The following is a 21,878-nucleotide window of genomic DNA, read 5'->3' on the forward strand; positions in this document are numbered from 1 at the left end:
TTGTGGTAAGTAAACATAAGTACTGTAAATTTAAAACATAACTTGTATTTCAAATTGTTATTGATTTTCACCAAAACTAAGCCCGCGTACAAGTTTTGACAAAAAATAAATCCCATTCATTGTGTCGCAAATATTTTGGTGGCACCCTTGGTTACGGTTGCGAGGGAGATTTTGTTACGTTTGCGACGTTATATGACGTCATTACAAGAAATGTAGTTCAGTAATCATCTCTGCGCGCGAATAACATAGCACGGAGATTTTTCCGAACTACATCTCCCACAATGCAGTGGCGCAATGCGCAGTAGTTTGCGCCGCAAAGTAAAAGACATGTCAATCGCTAGCTTACCAGCCGCGGGACATTGAATGACTTTGTGAAGAACCCAGAAGTCTCCCGTTGTTCGACAGGTCCGGATCAATTTCGGAGCTCATGGAGGCCCTCATACCTGTCATCAACAAGCTGCAGGATGTTTTTAACACCGTGGGCGCCGACATCATGCAGCTGCCGCAAATAGTTGTGGTTGGTACTCAGGTGAGAAGCGTCACTTTGTTTTGAAGGCTAGCGTGTTAGCATTATACCTAAAACTTCAGCTTTGAGTTTGTGGCTTTTATTTTTATCTGTAACTTATCGATTCTATGTGTGTTGGCTAGCCTTAAAACAATCAGAAGTCTGTTTTCTCATACTTTTTGGGTTATTTATTCGTATCCAACTACCTTCATAATATCCGTTGTTGATAATTTAATCTATTATGGTTTTGTTTATCGTAATAAATACGACAATTGTTGTAAATTGTAGTATAATATTTCTTACTTAGCTCATGCTAATGGAAAATATGTCCCAGGAGTATTCTACAGCACATGTGTGGTCACTTCATGTATAAATAGCTCATAGTCCCAAATTTCATATAGCAGCTACTTTAAATTTAATTTCATTTAATACTAATTGACATGTATTCCTGCAATTAGCACATAATATCGTCCAAATTGACTGCAGTACTGCTATAGGCCAAAATAAACGCTTTTCTTTTTCTAAAAAAGCCCTCAAACACATTACTGTAGCACTTAATTGGTTTAAAGTGGCGGGTTTTGCTAAACGTGTTTACTTTCTCTGACCTTCTAATAGGATAAGACAGTCTCAGCTCTTTTGGCAGACATTAATGTATGTCAGAGTGCAACAAGCCTATCTAGGGGATGTTTTATTTTTCTGGTTTCTCCTTGCTAGTGAGCTCCAAAGACCAAAAGTGTCATATGCCACAAGTTGTGGATGTCATGTCTAGCCACTTACTGCAGACATCCAGTCAAAAAAAACCTTAACCTTATTTTAAATGTAAACAAAACAGCCCTCTAACATTTTCCATGTTTTTTTTTTTCCTTTAGAGCAGTGGCAAGAGTTCTGTTTTAGAGAGCCTTGTCGGCAGGGATGTACTACCGCGCGGCACTGGCATCGTGACTCGTCGGCCGCTCATCTTCCAGCTCGTCCACATCGATTCCGAAGACCGCCGGAAGACCAATGAAGAGAACGGTACTATCGGCTTAGTCGGTTTTAAATTAAGTTATTGCATCTTATCCCTGACTGGGTGTCCTGAATAATTGCAATATCAAAACATGTAAGGTTCCGCTGTATTATAGAAAGTTATATTTTTTCCAAAGCGTTGTCAAAGTGGTTATAACCCATTTGTTGTTTCTTTCTTAAACTACAGAATTCAAGAAAAATGGGCGCTTTTACAGAGGTCTCCCTTTTATTTTATTTTTGCTTTATCGTGTTTGTATACAGTATAGCGTATCCTCCCAATTTCCGCCCCTTCAATGATTAACTGCCCACCCGTGTGGCTTCATTCAGTTCAGATTGATTGGAAAAAAAATCGATCATTCTCTGAACATCCCCGAATACCCAAAACAGCTGCAATGTCCTGAACTGCCAGCTTCACCTGAGATGACTAACAGGGCTTCGCCTTTTGCAACTTTGATTGGCTTGCTCCTTCCCCAAACACGCCTTGCTTCTTTGTGCTAGAAAGGGTGTTGCTGTTGTTTTTTTTACCCAGCTAAGAAAACATTATGGTTTCCATTCTCAGTTTTCTTCCCTCAGCTATTTACTTTGAAGAGTTTTTACATTCCAGTCTAGCCACCAGAAAATTCCTCTTGTAAGAAGATAGACACTATCTGGTGGTGGCATCATTAACTGATGCCCTCGATTTTAATCTTTACAGGCATCGATGGCGAGGAGTGGGGAAAATTCTTGCACACCAAAAACAAGGTAAAATGGAAGACAATAACGCCAAATGAGCCCACCTTTGTCCCGACCACCTATTAATTTCTTCTTCTTATTATTATTATTATATATTTTTTTTAGATCTACACAAATTTTGAGGAGATACGTCACGAAATCGAAGCAGAAACAGAAAGAATATCAGGCATAAACAAGGTATGGATATTTACAAAAAAAACATCTTCCGGTTTCTCGTGTGGTTTCCACTTTGTGTAGTAGCCTGTCGCTGCCTGTCTTCAAACAAGAAATATAAATGCAGCCTTCATGTTTTGTTTTCTCGCAGGGTATCAGTGATGAACCCATTCACCTCAAAGTCTTCTCGCCCAATGTTGTCAATCTTACACTGGTTGACCTGCCTGGCATTACCAAGGTGGGATCAATTTAACTCACCTAAACACCATTGTGGTCACATTTCTTGTATTCAATTATTTGTATTTATTCATCTGCAGGTGCCGGTGGGAGACCAGCCCAAAGACATTGAGATTCAGATCCGTGAACTGATTGTGAGGTACATCTCCAACCCCAACTCTATCATCCTGGCCGTGACGGCCGCCAACACAGACATGGCGACGTCCGAGGCCCTCAAAGTGGCTCGTGAAGTTGATCCTGATGGTAAACGCTTTTTTAAATGTTTTTTTATTTGCTTCAGAAACATCACTAATGTGTGTCCTAATTATTCTCAGGCAGGAGGACGTTAGCGGTGGTCACCAAGTTGGATCTGATGGACGCTGGAACAGACGCCATGGATATCCTGATGGGCCGAGTCATTCCGGTCAAACTCGGCATCATTGGAGTCGTCAACAGGTGACGGGCCTTCCGTCTATTTGCACGTCAGTCATGTGGCGTGCTAACTGTGGATTTTATTTTATTTTTTTTTCCCAGGAGCCAGCTGGATATCAATCAGAGGAAATCAGTGGCAGATGCTATTCGTGATGAGTACGCTTTTCTACAAAAGAAGTACCCCTCCCTCGCAAACAGAAGCGGAACCAAATATCTGGCTAGGACGCTGAATAGGTAAGAGTAGAAGTTCCTGTTTGAAGAGACCAGTAGATAAACCTGCTCTTGAAATGAGAACCAAAAATAATTAATAATTATTATTAATAATAAATAAATAAATAATTTTTAGTCATATCATATTATTGTGGTTGCGTATGAATGAGTTTGACTCAGTTTGTCGTCTTGGGCGCAGATTGCTCATGCACCACATCCGAGATTGCCTCCCGGAGCTGAAAACCAGGATCAACGTGCTGGCGGCGCAGTACCAGTCGCTGCTCAACAGTTACGGCGAGCCTGTGGAGGACCAGAGCGCCACCTTGCTGCAGCTCATCACCAAGTTTGCCGCCGAGTACTGCCACACCATCGAGGGCACCGCCAAGTACATCGAGACGGCTGAACTGTGAGTCATCAGCTAATCGCATGCTTCAAATTTCTTTGGGTTTCACACATAGTCTTCCTGTCACTATTCGATCCGTACCTGTTGGACGCTTTCTGAAAATCAGTTTGACCGAGCCTTCCATCTCTTCTCCTCCCCAGCTGTGGCGGGGCGAGAATCTGTTATATATTCCACGAGACATTCGGTCGCACGTTGGAGTCTGTCGATCCCCTGGGCGGTCTGACGACCATCGACGTGCTCACGGCGATCCGTAATGCAACGGTGGGTCTCTGTGACATCTGATCACCATACATAATTAGCAACTTTCTGAACGGCCGGACTTTTTTTTTTTTTTTTTTCAGGGGCCCAGGCCTGCTTTGTTTGTTCCTGAGGTTTCCTTCGAGTTGCTGGTCAAGAGACAAGTGAAACGTCTGGAAGAACCTAGTCTGCGCTGCGTGGAGCTGGTTCACGAGGAGATGCAGAGGATCATCCAACATTGCAGCAACTACAGCACACAGGTGACAACAGACCACAGCTGAAGTTAGATGACTGTGCATCTTAAAATATTGCAAATTGTGAATTGCAATTGTATGCAGGAGCTACTGCGATTCCCAAAACTTCACGACGCCATCGTGGAAGTGGTCACTTCCCTGTTGAGAAAGAGACTACCGGTCACCAATGACATGGTAGGACAACAGCCCGCATTACTACGTGCATTATATTATTCACGTTTCATCACCCAAAAATTATTTTTGCCTCTAGGTTCACAATCTGGTTGCGATCGAACTGGCGTATATCAACACCAAGCATCCCGACTTTGCCGACGCCTGCGGCCTCATGAATCATAACATTGAGGTGCTGTTCTGTCTTTAAATGCAAAATATTTGTAACAGTCGTCATTCACACACTTAATTTGCTTTCTTCTTCTTTTCGCAGGAGCAAAGACGCCTAAGAATGAGGGATCTACCGTCCGCTGTTCCCAGAGACAAGGTACTGTTTTTATTTATATATATAAAAATCACAATCTCCAACACAAGAGTCGTACAACTCATTAAAAAACACTAAATACATTTCCATTCATATAAAGCGGGTTGTGGTTTTTTTTTTCTTCTTACAACCGGACCGTGTTCTCCTTGCTAATCTCTTTTCCGGTCAGCAGGCAGCAGCGGGTGGCGCTCAGGGTGCGTCTTCTGGGGATCAGACAGATAGCGGCGGGACGGGGAACTGGAGAGGGATGCTTAAAAGAGGGGAGGACAGTGCATCTGGTGACAGGACGCAGAATGCCCTCCCCGCCAGCCCGCAGAAGGGCCATGCTGTTAATTTGCTCGATGTGGTAAGGATGACATAAAAAGGGTCGCGGCAGAAATAAAGACGCTATCAAGTCATCCATTTTTTTTCCCCATTCTCTTCAGCCCGTACCAGTGTCCAGGAAGTTGTCCGCTCGGGAACAGAGAGACTGCGAGGTCATCGAGAGGCTCATCAAGTCCTATTTTCTTATCGTGCGGAAAAACATCCAGGATAGGTAGATAAAGAGCGCGATACAGTTACGTGATCCAGCATCAGAATCTCCTTCTTCATGGTTCATCTCCGCCCTACTTCTCAGCGTTCCCAAAGCGGTGATGCACTTCTTAGTCAACCACGTGAAAGACTGCCTGCAGAGCGAGCTGGTGGGTCAGTTGTATAAGTCGGTACTGTTGGACGACCTGCTGACGGAATCGGAGGACATGGCGCAGCGACGCAACGAGGCGGCGGACATGCTCAAGGTAACTCCCAACCTACAAAATACACACGAAGTGGCGCTTTTATTATTAGTCATGATTATGAAATAAAAACTAGCTACTTTTTTTCGATCCGGCCCACCATACAATTTTTTTGTGGCCCACGAAAGTGAATCATGTCAACTTTCAGGAACCTTGCTGAAGTCTGTACCAAAATTTCAAATTCTCGTGTGTAGTAAAACGCAACATTGACATTTTTTTTTGCAGTAACATGAACAAATTATTTCCAAACAACTACCCATCGATTCGTTGTGATTATGTAATGAAACAACAAGACGCTTAGACATTTATTTGGTGTCACCGTCACAACGGCCCCCTGAGGGAAGCCGTAACCACAAAGTGGACCACGATAAAAATGAGTTTGACCTTGCCTGACCCGAGACGATGTCATTGGTGTACGCAGGCCCTGCAGAAAGCCAGCCAGGTGATTGCGGAGATCAGAGAAACACACTTATGGTGAGAGAAGCCGCTCTCCTTCAGGCTCCTCCCCTTTCTCAATTCACATGGACCTCCCCCACCCGATACGCGGGTCCACATAGTGACCCACAGTTCTCAAAATGCGACACAGTGTATGAAAAATGCTAGTTTTGAATGTACAGTCTGGATAACGAGGAATCTCTCCCCCACGCAACCCCTTGACTAGGAGTAATCTATTTTTCTTATAAACCAAACTATCGACAGGGATGATGTTATTGTCCATTATTTTGTGTCGAATATTATTAAAGATAGACATGACCCAAAATAAAAAAAACAGCTGTTGTCCTCGTCGTATATTGCATACTAACTTCCATAATGCTTTTGACCCCCCCCCCTCCATCCCCGCCCAGAAAAACAGACAGCTTTCAAATTCCGCTGTATTTTATTGTTTTGTCCTACAGGACACACACACACAAGAGTATCGCACCAAAGATCATCAAATCGGTCACGTTTGTGTAAGCACATTCCAGTAAGACACGTTGTGTGGCACCCGTGTATTGTGTTGGCACACAAACTAAATCCCCTCTGCGATCAGGGGGTACACCGGTGCGCTGTTTTAGCGAGGACGGACTTCCTCTTTACCTCAGCCGGGCTCCCATTTTGCCCTTGCCACGTCCCTTGGCGCTAAAAACAAACAATAGAAAACATTTAAAACCGTTAAAGTCGTTCTCGCTGTCGCTTTTCGTGCAACTTTACCTTTGGTGATCCTGCACTCGGACGAGGAGCAGGTTGATCTGCAAAATAATTAACAAAACAGCATTAAAATGTATCAATTATAATTATATACGTGAATTAAATCAAATAAATGGAAAATATATTGTTCCTTTTTGAAATGGTTTAATCCTACTCCTTGTTTTTGTCCTCGTATGATGAGGCAATGCTGGAGGTAACGACGGACTCACGTCACTCTTCTGCCTTTTGAACTTATCGTTGAGGTCGTACTTCTCCGTCTCCAGTTGCATCAGCCACTGCCACAGCTCGTTCGCCTTCTCCCTGCGAGCGCACGCCATAGTTAATCTCATATCGTATTCGGTATTATTTTGATTAGCCCCTCGTTTGTCATACTTCAGCTTGTCGTCACTCAAGTGGTCGATGTTGAGCGGCTTCCTACGCTCAGCCAGAATCTTCTTCTTCTTCTCTCTCTCAGTCTGCTTTTTGCCTTTTCTTTCAGTCTGTTTTGGCATATTTTGGGAAAAAAAAATATTAGAACATGTAAAATTCAGCAAATATCAAAGCTAGGTGACCTTCTGTCCGGCGCCATATTGCTGGCTCATGCTGGAGAGGGCCTTCTTCTTCTTGGCGTCGTCGTCGTGCTTCTTGCGGTGCTCCTCCTGCTCTCTTCGCTCCTTCTCCTCCTGGATGGAGCACACAAACGCTTGCATCAACGCTCGGGGTTATCGCTCGTGTTTTCTTAACGAGTGCCAACTCACGGCCTGCCTGGCCTGCCTCTCTTTCTCCATCTCGGCCCGGATCCTTTGCTGCTCCGCCCTCTCGGCGCGACGCTTCTCCTTTAAGCAAAATTAGAATATTCGTTACAAAATGACCGCTAAAATTCGAGTTTTTTTCTGTGCGGCCCCTTGTTGCGAAGCAGACTTCATGGGGCACAATTGGAACTGCCCCAATTTGAGTTTTTTCTGTGTAGCTCCTTGTTGCTAAGCAGACTTCATGGGGCATCATTGGAACTGGCCCAGGGCCACAAACGATTTCATTGATGGATTGAATTCAGATAACCTTTTTCACTGTATCTTGTAGATGTGACCACCACAAATTTGTTTGAATGACTAAAACGAGGCGGACAACACCATGCCCCTTGATCAGGGCTAGCTTAGCGCGATATATTCGGATTACTATTACATTTATTTCCTGACTCACAATTCTGTTGACGAGTGCGACAAGCTCCTCTTCCTCCTTCTTCCGCTGGATGAAGTGAGCCTCGATGAGCGACTGCAACTCGGACAGATCTTTCTCCAGTCGCTTCCTGTGGATGTCCTGCGCTTACAAGTATTGCAGACTATTTAACAACATGCGTCAATTCTTTTTTTGTTTTTTTTAAGTGTTTTGTAGGATTAACATCTCACATCAAAATCCACTTTCTCGCCATCCGGGATCTTCGGGGCGGGTATATTTGTCATAAATCTGTGTAATGGAGCAAAAAGAGGTGATAATTAGCAGATGAAGCATGAAATTAGTCAACAGAAATAAACTTACTTTGGTTTTGGCTTTGAGTCATCTTTAAAAAAAAAAGAGAGAGAGAAAAACATTGATTTTAATGCAGGATTAATGATTCCGCCATTGTATTCTAGTAATGTTCACTAGCTACATAAAAGAGGCACTCTTATTTGTTCTGATATTTTCTTATATTTAATAAGTTCATACAGAAATATAAAATAAAGAGAATGCTCTTACCTTCCTCCTCCCTTCACAGGAAACATAGAAAATCAAATAAAAAATGAAAGTCATCAATTATTGACCACATACTAGCTGTATATATAATATATGTATATAATAGCGACATACTGAGGGTCCCCGAACACGACCTCTTCTGAGTCAGACATGGTTGTCCTTGAGGCACGCTCTTCAAAATAAATCTGTTTTTTTATTTTGAACAGACAAATATTTCTGATCAATAAACAGCATAGTGACACATTCACACCGTTCCATTTTTAGAGTATGACCAGTGGAGCGTCACCCTGCCCCTGGGGAGATGCAGATAAATAAATATTAATTATGCCTATTGATAGAAATTGTTTTTATTGCTCCTCCTTTTTATTTCAAATTGCCCATAAAAAGCTTATCTTGACCTTGGCCTTATTTCTGATCAACACCAACAAAAAGCATTTAGTTGATCAAATCAGACTAAATAATGTTGCTTTATGTTTCTCCTAAAAATGTAAAATAAAAAAGACACAGAATATTTGTTTGTTTCTAATAAATTGTAAACATGTATTTTATTTATATGATCAATTATTTAGAATCTCTTAATTTTATTTCATCTACCTTAATATTGTTTACTTAAATAAAATAACAAATTTATATTTTCAACAAAAAATTTAGTACATGTAATATTATTTACAATGAATACCAAAAAAATTTCATCCAAATAATGGTACAAATATAAATATTAAGGAATTAATCATTAAAAACTGTATATTCTTAGCATCAACATCTATATACATATAATTTAAGTCCTTACCTGCTAGCTGAGCGTGCTGCCAACTTCACCTACTTGATCTTGACAAATAAAGTGTAGCCCCACTTTTTTTTTTTTTCCTTTCAATCCAAGTATACGCCGTACGCTCGTCCTGCCCTCCCTCTGTACTCATGTGACATCAGCGCCCTATGAGTGCTCTGCACCAAGGGGAGCATGGCTGCCGTAGGACAACTGCAAACTGACTTTGCCCAAGTCACGTTTAAACACAAGACGACACCCTTTTATTGCCTTTTTTTTTTTTTAATTGCTGAAAATATCCAATATCCATCCAACACAACATTGTCGGGACTTACTCGTGTGCGGGTTGAAGCTATGTCCACATGTGGATAGGCATTTTTCAACAAATACACTCCAAAAATTATTGTCCTCTTTTTGTAATAGCCTAAGTTGCCACAAGATGGTGCTAAAGCCCCTGGCTAAATCAAGTGCTAATTGGTGTCAAAGAAGTAGCAGTTTAGCTTGGGTTGTTAGTGGAAATTACTTTGGGGTGGTAGTCTACCGCTTTTTTAATGAATGTAATTAAATTGCTGTTCTTGGCCCCAAAAAGTTTTTTTTTTTATGGTGTACTAAGTAACTAACACTGGTGTTCATGTGAACGTAGCCTGAGAGAAACACACGTTAACGATGCATGCTGCAAGCAAAATAAAAAGGCAGTGTCATTGTCAACACGGGATAGATAGAATAATTCAGTGAATATAAAAAGTCAACACACCCTCCTTTAAATGGCAGGTTTTTGAAAAGTTAAAAAAAAATGTTTTATCCCAATAACATGGATTTGAACAGGGGTGTGTAGACTTTTGATATCCGCTATAGCTTGACATTTTTTCATGTTATGCTGCTAATGCCTTTAGACTGTTTAATAATTATAATCCTGTATTTGTATTTGATTTAGTACCCATCAGTAAAAAAAAAAAATCATAAAAAATAAAAAACGTAAGCAGCTTAGTGGTCTCGCCTCGATTCACTCGCAGAAAGCAGTGCGCACACAAAACGGAACTGTAAAACAAACGTTTCAACATCTTGACAAACACGAAATGTTCCCTCGGTTTCATCATCTCAGACAATTTTTTGTTGTTTAACTCTTCAAGGCAATAGGACAGTGCAGCCTATCCAGATCATGTGATCTTCACTCGGGCATCGTGCTTCAAGGCAGGCGGTGATTATTTGCTGCGATGCTAGAGAGTGGATAAAACGAGAATCAGATTTAATATTACTGTAAAACATATGCTTGATGTTTTACAATACGATCTTATTCACACAAATAACAATACAATTGAATCCGAATCGATATATGATCAAATTTACTCCAATTACCCTAAAAAACAAATTTCTCCAACTATAATGTGATACGATTCGCTACGTTTACGATGCGGTATGATTTTCTCAGATTACTATACGATGTGAATCATTACAATTACAATTGGATGATATTTACTCCAATTTCTGTAATTACAAAATGATACAATTAATCCAGTTACGATACAACTCACAACAAATGCAATTAAGATATGATGTCATGCAACACAATTGAGAGGATGGATTGACTCCGATTATGAAACGATTTTCTCCCATTATAATACGATTTAAATTACGATTCAAATACGATTACTTTCCCAAAATGAAGACAAGTCTCAATTTACTCCAAATTGACAAATGTTTCCCTAATCTATAGTGAGTCAAAACACATTACGTAAATCACCAAGTGAGACAACTTTGTTCCAGCGTGTGCAGCAAATAGTGCTGACAATGACGGTCCACTGAAAGGTGTAACTTTGTCATCTGCCCTTTGCGCTCTATTCCCGATAAAGAACGAATGCTGACGGCGCAGAGTAGCCGATAAAACTATTTGAGCACAAATGACATCCAGAGACTTCTCGTGAGCCAAGGACTTCATCTAGTTTGGTAGCAGAAATGTTTTTTGTCATCGGCGTTGATTGAATAAGCTGAAAATACTTTGGCCGAGTTTTGTTGCTTACTTGTTGCTAAGCCAGTGAGCAATCGGTCGTAATGTGACAATCAAGCAGCTGCACGACGGTATGCATAACCGAGCGACGGCTCGCGTGGTGGCGCGGGTGACAACATGGTTGTCACGCGGAGCATGTTTTTTTTTTTTTTAATAGCGCTCCGGGAAACAAGGTCAAGGTGACTGCTTGTTTTAAATTTAGAGTGGGGGGCTTCCATTTACACCGCTTTCTTTTTATTTTTTTTTTACATGATTTTCCGCCTTTATTATTATAAAAGTATTCACTCCAATTACGATGTACTGTGGTGTAATTATGATTTTTTTTTTAGAATTTTTTTGATGAATTTTTAATGATTATGGTTAAAAATAAAACTTACTTTTAGACAAACTTGCCTTTGACTCCAACCAACACCTGCAAGAGCACAGAATAATTCATCAGTATGGCGCACCACTAAAAAAAAAAAAAAAAAAAGTGTTGGAAACTAAAAGTTGTGTGTTACTTTGGCTGGCGTCGAGCTTTTCTTGGTCTCCCACATGTTGGGCTTGTTACCGACGTCACTTTGCTTATTCACGTCCTGTGATAAGTCCAAATTAAAAAAATGTTTATTGAGCTGCGATTTTGATTTTACCAAAATTGATCTGTGGTCTGAAAAATTGAGTTTATTTTTATTATTGCTGGAAATACTGTCTCATAGAACCTTCTGAGAAAATACCACCAAATCATTTTCAATGTCTTAAAAAAAATCTGTACACTCTATTTAATCTTTTACACGTGATGTTATAATAACATTTAAATTAAATATGCTTAGTTAAAGCGCAAGTCGTCAATGAGTGCACATTTCCAACAGGGGGAAATGTTGCCTCACGAGAGAACAAGGCTAAAGATACCGTTGACATGGGGGGAGGGTGAAGAAAGAGGTACTGAATGGAAATTAAAAAAAAATTAAATATTCAATGTGACCGCCGGGTGTATTGAAGAAATAATTGTGCAATATTATTAATAATTACATTAGTACGTGCTTGTGCCGGGTGGGATTTATCGGGCTTCGCTCCAGGCTTTGTTGCCACCGTTGCCGGCGGTTCCGATTCGAGCGGCGTCTTCTCGGCCTGTGCGGACTTCGCTGTCCGACTGGCGACGCTTCTAGACCCTGCGTCCTGGAGATGACACAAAACTACTATTTGAATTTATGCATTGATATTGATATTAATATATCTTCTTCTTGGAGGGTTAGCACCTTATTTGCTTGATTGTCAGAAACGTTGCCGCGCTCCCACATGCTCTTGATGCTACGCGTGCCCCCTGAGGGGATGTCCGCCACGAGAGGTTTGGGGGATTTCACATCTTTGTTCCCCTGCGGAAAGTAGGCATCACATTTAGGAGGGATGGATGGATGGATGGATGGATGGATGGATGGATGGATGGATGGATGGATGGATGGATGGATGGATGGATGGATGGATGGATGGATGGATGGATGGATGGATGGATGGAGTCACCTGGACGGCCGAGGCGTACTGTTCGAGTCTGCTGCCGATCTTTGAGACGACGGGGGCGTGCGACGTTCTCACGCTGGGCCCGAGCGCAAAAGTCAGACACCTCATTAGGGACACCTACTCCGCGTCATCAACCATCCAAAATTTCTTACCTTTTTTGAGCCGATTTGCTCAAGAATTCCGCCTTCTCCCCAATCTGCGTGAAACAATAACACGGATTTAGGATATGAAAATAGTCGTATTTAACAAGTGACTAGCGGGGTTAAGTTGCCCTGCTGATTCGAGGACTGTCTGACTTTTCTGTCTCGTTTTTGGAGGAGGGAGGATTGAAATGGTGGCCAGCATATGTGAATCATTTCGGAGCTCCGATGTGTTTGTTGCTCGCTCGAGTGCTCGTAAGAACATCTGGGGAGCATTTTACACAAACTGAGTGCAAACATTACAAGTGTTTTACAATAAAGCTAAGTGACTCAAGTATGTGAAGCCGCAAATATGTGAGGGAACGTTTTACGAGAATGAATGAAAAAAAATATTTTCATTAGAAAATAGTTGGAGTAGTGAAGCCGTAACACGTTTTTGTTTTTTTTCTCAAAAATACTTTTTTCACAAAAAAGTTTCAATCATTTGAGTACAAAAATAGTTAATATTTTTATGAGAAAAATCGTCAACATTTTATTCTAATATTCTAATAATACAGAGAATTATTTTTCAAGAAAAAAGCCGTACGTGTGTAAGTAGGTCCGAATATTCTGATGTTATTTTACAAGAAAAAAAAAATCACAATGCTCCCAGGATTTTTTTTTGTTAAGAACAAGTCACAAATATAAAAAATCAAAGTTATATAACGTTACCTTAGATGAACCTTTGGGGGTGATTTTGAACGAGGGCTTGGCAGACTCTTGCTCCAGCTGCTTCTTCTTCTCGGCGGCCTCCGCTCTCCTTTTCTCAATCTCCTCCCTCATCCTCTTCCTCTCCTCCTACGGCGCAGACGCCCGTCAGCGCTCACGCATTTCCAGCCAAAAGCGCAAAAAAGTTGCTCCTCACCTGCTCCTTGCTCTTCTTATTCTCCAGCTCTCGCTTCTTCTGCTCTTCCTCCTCCCCGAGGATCTTTCGCCTCTCCTCCCTCTTCCTCTTCAGTTCCTCCAGCTCGGCTTCGGCGTGGTGCTGCTTCTGCTTGATCTTCTCCATCTCCTCGCTCTCCGCGTCATTCCGCCGCCGCTGGAGCTCTTGTAGCTTGCGCTCGGCCTCCTGCCGCTCACTGTCGTCCTGCCCCGCCGAAGGAACTTCATCCCTGCTGGCCCCCCAAAAAAAAAATTCACAAATATACTCGCAATGCTAGTTGTAATCCGACAAGGTTTATATTTCGAGCAACTCATAGTCGCAATCATAGAATTATTAGAATTGAAAATAAACTGATTTTACAAAAATGATTTTACAAATTAAAAAAAAAAAAAAAGAGATGTTTTACCTGGATAGCTTGTCTGGCTTTTTCAGCTTATTTTCAACAAATGCTCCATTCTGTTTGGTCGCTACATTCTTGGAAAAAAAACAACAAACAAATTATAAGTAGAAAAATAATATATATATATAACTATATATAAAAGATTACATTAAAAAAATATATTATTTTTATTTTTTTATGGAATTCGCTATTAATTTACTGTTAAATAGCGAGTCCCAAATCGACTCGTGATTTTTTCCTGGAAAAAAAAAACACATTATAGTCCAAAATTAAATTAAATTAAAAATCCATTTTGATCATAAATGATGTTTTGCCCAAAGCCTCATATTTACATTTTGGAAAACATGTCGGCATCCTTCAGAAAGTAAATAGCCAAAGACTCCAACCTCATCTTTTTTCCTCTTCTCCTCCACCTCTCTCTTTTTGCGCTTCTCCTCCTCGTCTTTCTTCTTCTTCTCCTCGGCTTGCTTCTTTTGTTTTTCTTCCTCCTCTTTCTTCTTCCTCTCCTCCATCTCTCTCCTCTTCTGCTCCTCCTCCTCCTTTTTCTTCTTCTCCTTTTTTTCTCGCTCCTCTTTCCTCTTCTTCTCCTCCAACTCTTGTTTTTCTTGCTCCTCTTTGCGTTTCTTCTCCTCTTTTCGCTTTTCCGCCTCTTCCTCGTCCTTCCGGCGCCTCTCCTCCAGCTCCCGCTTCTGCGCTTCCTCCTCTTCCTTTTTCCTTCTCTCCTCCATTTCCCTTTCCTGTCTCTCTTCCTCTTCTTTCCTCTTCCTCTCCTCTTTTTCTCGCCGTTCTTCTTCCTCTATCCTTCGTTTTTCCTCCATTTCTTTCTGCTGCCGCTCCTCCTCCTCTTCTTTCCTCCTTCTCTGTTCATTTTCTTCTTCCTTGTCAACCTCAGGAGCAGCCTCCTCCTCCTCGGCGCCAATCTTCCCCTGTAGAAGAAGTGTTTTTGTTTCACTTTGTTGGATGAGCTTCTGCAGATTGTCTCCGCAATTTCAAAAAGGAAAAATACATCATAATTACCTCTTCCTTTGTATCATCTTGCTCCTTCTTCCAAGATGAGGCATCAAGCATCTCCTCTTGGACTTGTTCCTCCTCCTTCTCCCCGTCCTCCGCACCACTCTGCCCACCACTGTGGTTGTCCGCCTGGTTTTCAGGCGACCCGTCCAGCCCGTTGGCCGCGGTGAAACTCGGGTCCAACTCCTTTTGTCTCTCGATGGCCTCCTGCATCCTCTTCTGCCGACGTTCCTCCCTCTTAGCCAGGCGCTCCTCCAGAGCCTGGTCGTCGTCCTCCGCTGCCAGACTCATGGCGGTGGAAGGAGAAGTCTCGCTCTCTGCCACACTGCAACGAAAGTATCTCAAGTTGTTTCAGCATTTAGACGTCAGAGATCCATCAGGTTGTGTTTGCCGTCCTACTCGTTGGCGTTGATCACATCGCTGCTTCCGCACTCTCCCGATTCTCTCATCTTCTTCCTCTCTTCCCTCGCACGTCTCCTTTGCTCCCGAGCCGCCTCCTCGTCATCGTCGTTGGTGTAACCCATTCTGCGAAAACGCATTTGATGCTCTGGAATAAAACCGAAAAAGTCACATCAACTTGCTGGATCTCAACTCACGTCTCGGCGTCCTGGCGCATCTGTTCCCTCCTCTGTCTCCTCAGTTCCATACGGCGGTCAAAGTCGTCATCCATGATGGCCCAAAGATTTGCTTTCTCTCTGGGAAGAAAATACAACAAGGAGGAAATCAGACCAAATTGCCATATTCGTTGCGGAGGATAAATAATCTACGCGGATCAATTTGTAGAGTTCCGTAACTTTAGTCCGGGAACTCCTACCATGGCTCGCCGCCATTTATCAAGCCGAGTCTGGATTGTATCTCGCTCCTCGTGTTGCACAAAGAATTCCTGCTCCTTCTTCTTCCAGCGAATTCAACTACCACAAAAGGAAACGCTGCTCCTTCTGCCTCCTCCTCCTTCTTCCCTCAGAATCACTTTTAACAACTTTTACTCCGCCTTACACGTACCAGGTCCTGTGTCTTGCTCCTTTTCATGTATTTGTTGACATTTGCGCGATTAAGTCTTTACACGAGCTGACTGTTCCGACTGCCCATAAAATATTTTTTAAATTATGAACATAAATTAAAATTACGTTACTTCCAGTTGTCCTTGTGTACAAACTGAATCTCTGCCTCCACAAGTGGATAAAATAATATGAGTGATATTCACTGTGTGTACCTTACTAATGGAATCCTGACGAGGTGTGATGAAAGACTATGAAACCAAAACCAACTCTGATCTTAATGATCCTTAAAAAAACAACCCCGAGGCGTTACAGGAGTTTACGGCTTAGATATTAAGCTTGATTGACATTGTGGTGTGTTACTTAATTCATACAGAAGATCATGATTAGGATAATCCAGAGATTTGAGTTCTTATAATTGGCAATCGATTCATTCTGTCTGGTCCTTTCGCCGCGTTTTTACGACATGCTTTTATGACACTCCAACTGCCTGAGCAATTCAATTCAGATTTATTGGAATTACAACAAGCCGTTCCAGGCCAGCGTCGGGTTTAATAGGCCGAGAAACTGTCATGACCAAGAAGGCAGCACGCATATGGGTGACGGGTTTGCCCCCCTGAGAAGCGTTTACAATCTATCTGGAAGTTACATCGGCTTCCTCAGCATGACCAAACATGGTCACCTGGTGCGGGAAAAAAAACAACCTAACCAATCAACAAATTCCAAACAGTTTATGTGAGGTGACATACTGTCGTCAGTGCCTATTCAAATGTTTGCAACCACTCGAGTTGGAAAGAAGGTTGTTTGGTTTGGGGGCGTGTGGATGGAGGATTTTGTAAAGCTTCAGTTTTATGTGAAATAAAACTTGCATGTTTTATTTTGTTGGCAAATAAAGTGATTTTTGTCTACCAGTAACTATACACGGGCTCCCTCTAGTGGTCGGCAAACGAATCCCTCAATAAATTGCATTGGTTTAAATTTTGAATTCAAAAAGTTTGTATTTAGGAAATGTTTGTTGCTAAACTTTTATTTAGCAAAAAAAAATAACTTAGATGTGTAATACATTTTAATTGAATTATTATTCAATATTTATATAAATGCAAATACATGCAGGGCTTTATTTTTTTATTTAGTGGTAAAACGTTTGAGAACCGCTGGTTCAGTTGCAATTTATTTTCCTGCTTGGGGTCTGACAGGACAGCACAGCCCATCATCTGGGCCAGCGGTGCAGTCGGCCTCCTTTTAAGGAAGCACGCAGCCGCCCTTGTTGTTCGCTGCTCCCAGCTTTGGCCGAGCTACAAGGCCATGGATGGAGAGCAGCGTTTACTCTCGCAAATATCTGCTGCTGCAACACAAAGTGACAATCTCAAAATAACCTCTTTCCATTTAGATTGCCATGAATCAACATTCCAGCTGCTTCCTTTGGGAGACTGAAAGTATGAACGGGAGGCTAATGGGCCATTTTTACTGTCAATGAATGGAGGCTAAAAAAAATTGATGTCATTTAAATGTGGCATACATACAAGACAAATCCACACAAATAATCAAAGAGTCTTCATTCATTATAAAATAGCATTTTAGCCAGTTAGAAGACTTTTGGTGTTGTTGCTAGGCAGAATTTGTAGGGCACAATTGGAACTGCCAAGTTAAAGAAAATTGTCCATAATGCTAAAATAAATAAAATCATGCCTAGTGTCAAGAGTGATACGTTGAAGTTGGCTAAATAGTTATTTTTGCAAATTATTTCTATTTTTTTACTATCAAGAATTTGTAAGAAAAATGCTGGTTCACTGGTATAATAAAACAAACCAAATCTTCCTTAAATTGTCAATCCTTGAGACTTTAAAGTTTCTTAAATAGAAGAATCAATGTGAGACTTGATGTGTATAGATAAAATATAGCAAATAAAGAACATCAATGTGTATTTAATAAGCACATTTCATACACAAGGCAAAGGCAGGGGTTAAAAAGAATTTAAACAGAGATTAAAAAAAGATCAGATTTTCAAATTCAAGAAAAACGGATTTACTCTTCCAGTTAAACATCCATTTTTGAACATATTTATTTTTGCCTTCATGTTTTTTGGGGTCTTTTTGTCTATATTTAAATGAAACAATTATTTTTATATCTTCGTCATTACGTACTCCATCAATACGGGTAACGTGGCAATTAAATATGCTTCTCACAACAAAAAGCTGCTGGAAATTAAAGTACATGACCAGTTAGATGGCACAATGAGACAATAATCTTTAGTAAAAGTCTAGGCAATGGACCAAGTGGGAGACTTACCTAAACAGCAAACCACAGCGAGCAGTTTTCAACTTGAAAACAAGAGCAGGAGAGCAAGCAGAGGTTTTTAAGTCCAATGGGAAAGCTTGAGGCCCCGCCTGCATGCTTCACACTGGATTTGTGCATGTCTTGATTTTTTTTTAAACTTTTTTTATGGAGACTAATAAAATGAAGTACATTTTGGCTAGAATGGCCCCTTCAACTCAAAACAGTCAACTTACCCATTTCTGGCCATAGATTTTTGAGATCAAATTTTTGAGACATACTGTAAGTGAAGCGCACTTTGCAGGGGCTAATTAAAATAAAATTTACAAGCGAGTCAATTTTGTGGGTTCAGATTGAGATTATTTCTTGCCGTAACAGTTTTCTAGAGCGGATGCTGGTTTAAGGACATTACCTAAAAATACAAGTGCATTACAGTAAAATTTTATTTTGTAGAAAATTAATGGTCGTTTGATTCAAAAAGCAAAAATCAGATAGATTAATTTCCTTTTTTCTCAATATTCTCTGATTGGTGTTAAGATGTTACAAAAAGTTAAAAAAAAAAGTGCTTTAAATTTTATATTGGTGGATGATAGCTTTTCTAAATAAAGCCAAGGTATGAAACTAACATTTTCAATGTAACTTTTTATTTGCTTCACACACACAAAAAAAAAAAAAACACTTTGGATGAGTGACAAACAATGGAAATCAAATGTGATTTTGAACAAAAGGACAACATGCTACAGCTTATTGCATTTTTCTCCAGTGAGAACCTTTTGTTGAAAAACACCAGCTGTCATACAATAGTGGCTAACTTTTGTACGATTTCCAACAAAATCAATTTACAGTACCTTCCCTTTACCAGTGCATACGAAACAAGAGTGGCAGTTAAAAAAAAAAAAAAAAAACAAGCGTAAGGTTTTCCGCATTTTGTAACAGTACATAAATCAAATAAGTGCATCAAAAACAAAGACAGTAACAATGGCCACCAGTGACTAGCTTAAGCATTTGGGATAGTAACTTGGAAAATTCCACACTGCCTACTCTCACGCAATATTTTAGCAATGCTAATGTTACGTTTGTTTGTTTTCCCTCGAAGGAGTAAGTAGGGAGGTGTCAGTAAAATGGTGGATTGACACAATGTTAATGCTAACTAGCAGTAAAACAACTTTAACCCTTGTAACAGAGCAGGTTGCATTTTGTTTTTGTTACCAAAACTCACATGAGAGTCATCAGTTTGGAAACAAAACAATAAGAGCTGACGTGTTCTTCAAAGTGCTACCTCAGACGCACGTTCACATTAAGACTTTCTTGCTTTCAATTTGTCTCCAGTCGATATCAAGTTACTTTTCCCACATTCTCATAATAGGTGAGTTAGCATTAGCTATCCTGTACCTGCTAATGCTAACGTTAATTGAATGTCTCCCATCCATTTCAAGTTGACGCTTTGGCTTTTCCCTGATCCTCCACCTTTTTAATGGCCGCTTGGATTTTCTGCTGGTCTCCCAGTAGCTGGCGAGCTTTCACAGGCTTCAACTGCTCATCCAGCTCCAGTAAAACCGGAATCCCCGTCGGCAAAGTCACACCGGCGATATCCTTGTCCGAAATACCTGTCGGAAGCATACGAATAGGGAATATTCAAGTTTAGCTCGTCTAATTCGACTTTCGACAATTTCCTGCTAATAGTCTTCCTTTATAAATGTAATCCTATAAAAGTATCAAATATATATATAAAAAAAAAACAAGTTAGTGTTTTTCTGATATACAAAGTCAAGGTCTGACTGAACTAAAATGAACGAGTGGCCGACAAGTACAGAACTATCAAAGGTCAATGTGGATGCTCAATGTAACCTAAACTAAGTGACCTTTTTTTGAGTAGGGTCAAGCGGCCATTTCTGGCACCGCGCGATATTTGACAAGCGCGATCATATATAGGAGCTGCTGCTCGATGAATGAATTAAAAATCACGTTAACACCATTCAACAGATTGTAAATGATGTCAAAGTGATGATGCTGATATACTCTATTTAAAAAAAGCTTTTACACTTTTGAACAGCTAACTAGCGTTGGTGTTGCAGCGCTACACGTCGGCACAAAGACAGAAAATGTAACAATATTCGCAGGTATGTATTCATCATATTTTGAGAAATATTACTGCAACTTATTCCAAGTCACAGTGTGTGATCAGCCGATATGTATTTGCAAATGCAAATCTTTAGTAAACCAGACCCTGAATGTAACGTGGCGCCAGCAGAGGAGCATACCTTCCAGGTGTTTGAGCAGGGCGCGGCAGCTGTTTCCATGAGCTGCTATTAGCACCGTCCTGCCTCGACGGACCTCAGGTAACACAGTGCCTTCCCAATATGGCAGCAACCTGTCCAACACCTCCTTGAGGCTCTCGGCCCGAGGCAGCTTGTCCTTCTCCACGTCGCACGTACTGTATCTGCGATCACTGTAGATTTCATCAAAGTACGGATGCGATTTGTCGATGGGAGGCGGAGTGACATCGTAGCTCCTCCGCCACAGCTTCACCTTCTCCTCCCCGTGCTGGGCGGCCATTTCAGCCCGGTTCAAACCGATCAAGGCTCCGTAGTGGCGCTCGTTGAGCCTCCATGACTTCACCACGGGGACCCACTCCTGGCCCATGGCTTCCAGGACCAGCCAGGCCGTCTGGATGGAGCGGCTGAGGATGGAGGTGAACACCAGGTCGAACTTGTAGCCCAGCTCCTTCAGGAGCCGGCCACAATCCTGGGCCTCCTTCACGCCATCCTCGCTCAGCTTCTGATCCACCCAGCTGCAGAAACGGTTCTCCCGGTTCCAAGCCCCCTCCCCATGTCTCAGCAAAAAGAGTTTATACATGGAGAATCCACAGCACCACCTTAAACATACACATCAAGCTCAAATGAGGACATTAACTTATGATAGACTTGAAATTAGTGCCATTAAAAAAAAATAATAATAAAATCACAGGATATTCCAGCTTTCACTTAAGCTCAATTTTGATACAAACTTATCGATTGAAGTTGAGGCTGGAAGTGAACCCCACAGTATAACTGTACTATTATTAGCATTTCTATATGAGGAATTTATATATATTGACCTTAGTGCATGCATTGAAGTGTTATTTGACGCTATCTCAAAGATGTTTGCGGCTTTATTTACTTAAGACAAACATGGCTGCTATCACTCGTGTACCCCGATATAAAAAAAAGCGCCCCACGTGTGTTAGCGGGATAACAAGCAGGCAGCCTTGAGCTTGTACAAACAAAATGCACAAAACAGCATTGTGAGCAAGACTGCTTACCTTACGCGGCTTTTAGAAGCGGCGGAAATGTAGACGGGACGATGATGACAATATTTAGCCCGGCCATTAAAGCGTCTGCATGATGGGATACTGATTGACAGTTGTTCTGGTCCAATCAGAAGAGCGGAGACCAGAGCATCAGCCGCGTCATGCCCATATTTGGAGGAGAGGCTACGCCCATGTTAATTCGCCCCAGAGGCAGACGATGAAGAAAGGGCGGGGCCATGGCATGGCGCCAACAAACGAAACTATGGCTAGCAACGTCATTTAAGCT

General features: G+C 41.4%; 4 protein-coding genes across 7 annotated transcripts; 1 reads left to right on the plus strand and 3 right to left on the minus strand.

Annotated features, from left to right (window-relative positions):
* Positions 1–304: 304 nt before the first annotated feature.
* Positions 305–6,164, plus strand: dnm1l (dynamin 1-like). 2 transcript variants are annotated; one of them, XM_049723544.1, is made up of 19 exons: positions 305–529; positions 1,375–1,519; positions 1,698–1,727; positions 2,205–2,251; positions 2,348–2,419; positions 2,547–2,633; positions 2,713–2,875; positions 2,947–3,067; positions 3,146–3,277; positions 3,453–3,659; positions 3,797–3,917; positions 3,998–4,153; positions 4,232–4,321; positions 4,398–4,490; positions 4,572–4,625; positions 4,795–4,968; positions 5,048–5,157; positions 5,239–5,398; positions 5,817–6,164. In XM_049723544.1, exons 1-19 carry the CDS (start codon positions 428–430, stop codon positions 5,871–5,873), a joined length of 2,121 nt encoding a protein of 706 aa, XP_049579501.1. In that variant the 5' UTR covers positions 305–427; the 3' UTR covers positions 5,874–6,164. The 2 variants fall into 2 exon arrangements, with proteins under 2 accessions (XP_049579501.1, XP_049579502.1); XM_049723545.1 differs by lacking the exon at positions 1,698–1,727 and having other exon boundaries at positions 306–529.
* An 89-nt stretch (positions 6,165–6,253) lies between these two features.
* tnnt2d (troponin T2d, cardiac) lies at positions 6,254–9,372 on the minus strand. The gene is made up of 12 exons (XM_049723578.2): positions 9,084–9,372; positions 8,408–8,478; positions 8,297–8,307; positions 8,099–8,120; positions 7,969–8,026; positions 7,763–7,879; positions 7,321–7,398; positions 7,135–7,245; positions 6,956–7,062; positions 6,793–6,883; positions 6,587–6,624; positions 6,254–6,514 (listed from the first exon to the last, which is right to left on the minus strand). Exons 2-12 carry the CDS (start codon positions 8,443–8,445, stop codon positions 6,469–6,471), a joined length of 717 nt encoding a protein of 238 aa, XP_049579535.1. The 5' UTR covers positions 8,446–8,478; positions 9,084–9,372; the 3' UTR covers positions 6,254–6,468.
* A 310-nt stretch (positions 9,373–9,682) lies between these two features.
* Positions 9,683–18,403, minus strand: LOC125970853 (caldesmon). Of its 3 annotated transcripts, none has more exons than XM_049723554.2 (15): positions 18,319–18,403; positions 15,628–15,726; positions 15,431–15,556; positions 15,038–15,356; positions 14,407–14,946; positions 14,027–14,094; positions 13,603–13,849; positions 13,410–13,535; positions 12,711–12,754; positions 12,562–12,634; positions 12,300–12,416; positions 12,073–12,219; positions 11,565–11,639; positions 11,442–11,476; positions 9,683–10,276 (listed from the first exon to the last, which is right to left on the minus strand). In XM_049723554.2, the coding sequence occupies exons 2-14, from the start codon at positions 15,699–15,701 to the stop codon at positions 11,444–11,446; spliced, it is 1,989 nt and encodes a 662-aa protein (XP_049579511.1). In that variant the 5' UTR covers positions 15,702–15,726; positions 18,319–18,403; the 3' UTR covers positions 9,683–10,276; positions 11,442–11,443. The 3 variants fall into 3 exon arrangements, 2 of the variants coding, with proteins under 2 accessions (XP_049579511.1, XP_049579509.1); XM_049723552.2 differs by having other exon boundaries at positions 13,603–13,852; XR_007482275.2 differs by lacking the exons at positions 9,683–10,276; positions 11,442–11,476; positions 11,565–11,639 and having other exon boundaries at positions 12,075–12,219; positions 12,562–12,636; positions 12,712–12,754; positions 13,603–13,852.
* Positions 18,404–18,930: 527 nt separating this feature from the next.
* On the minus strand, positions 18,931–21,781 carry bpgm (2,3-bisphosphoglycerate mutase). Its single transcript, XM_049723577.1, has 3 exons — positions 21,605–21,781; positions 20,565–21,178; positions 18,931–19,910 (listed from the first exon to the last, which is right to left on the minus strand). The coding sequence occupies exons 2-3, from the start codon at positions 21,157–21,159 to the stop codon at positions 19,735–19,737; spliced, it is 771 nt and encodes a 256-aa protein (XP_049579534.1). The 5' UTR covers positions 21,160–21,178; positions 21,605–21,781; the 3' UTR covers positions 18,931–19,734.
* Between the last annotated feature and the right edge of the window lie 97 nt (positions 21,782–21,878).

The sequence above is a fragment of the Syngnathus scovelli genome, chromosome 6, assembly GCF_024217435.2.
Source record: "Syngnathus scovelli strain Florida chromosome 6, RoL_Ssco_1.2, whole genome shotgun sequence".
Classification (NCBI taxonomy): Eukaryota; Metazoa; Chordata; class Actinopteri; order Syngnathiformes; family Syngnathidae; genus Syngnathus; species Syngnathus scovelli.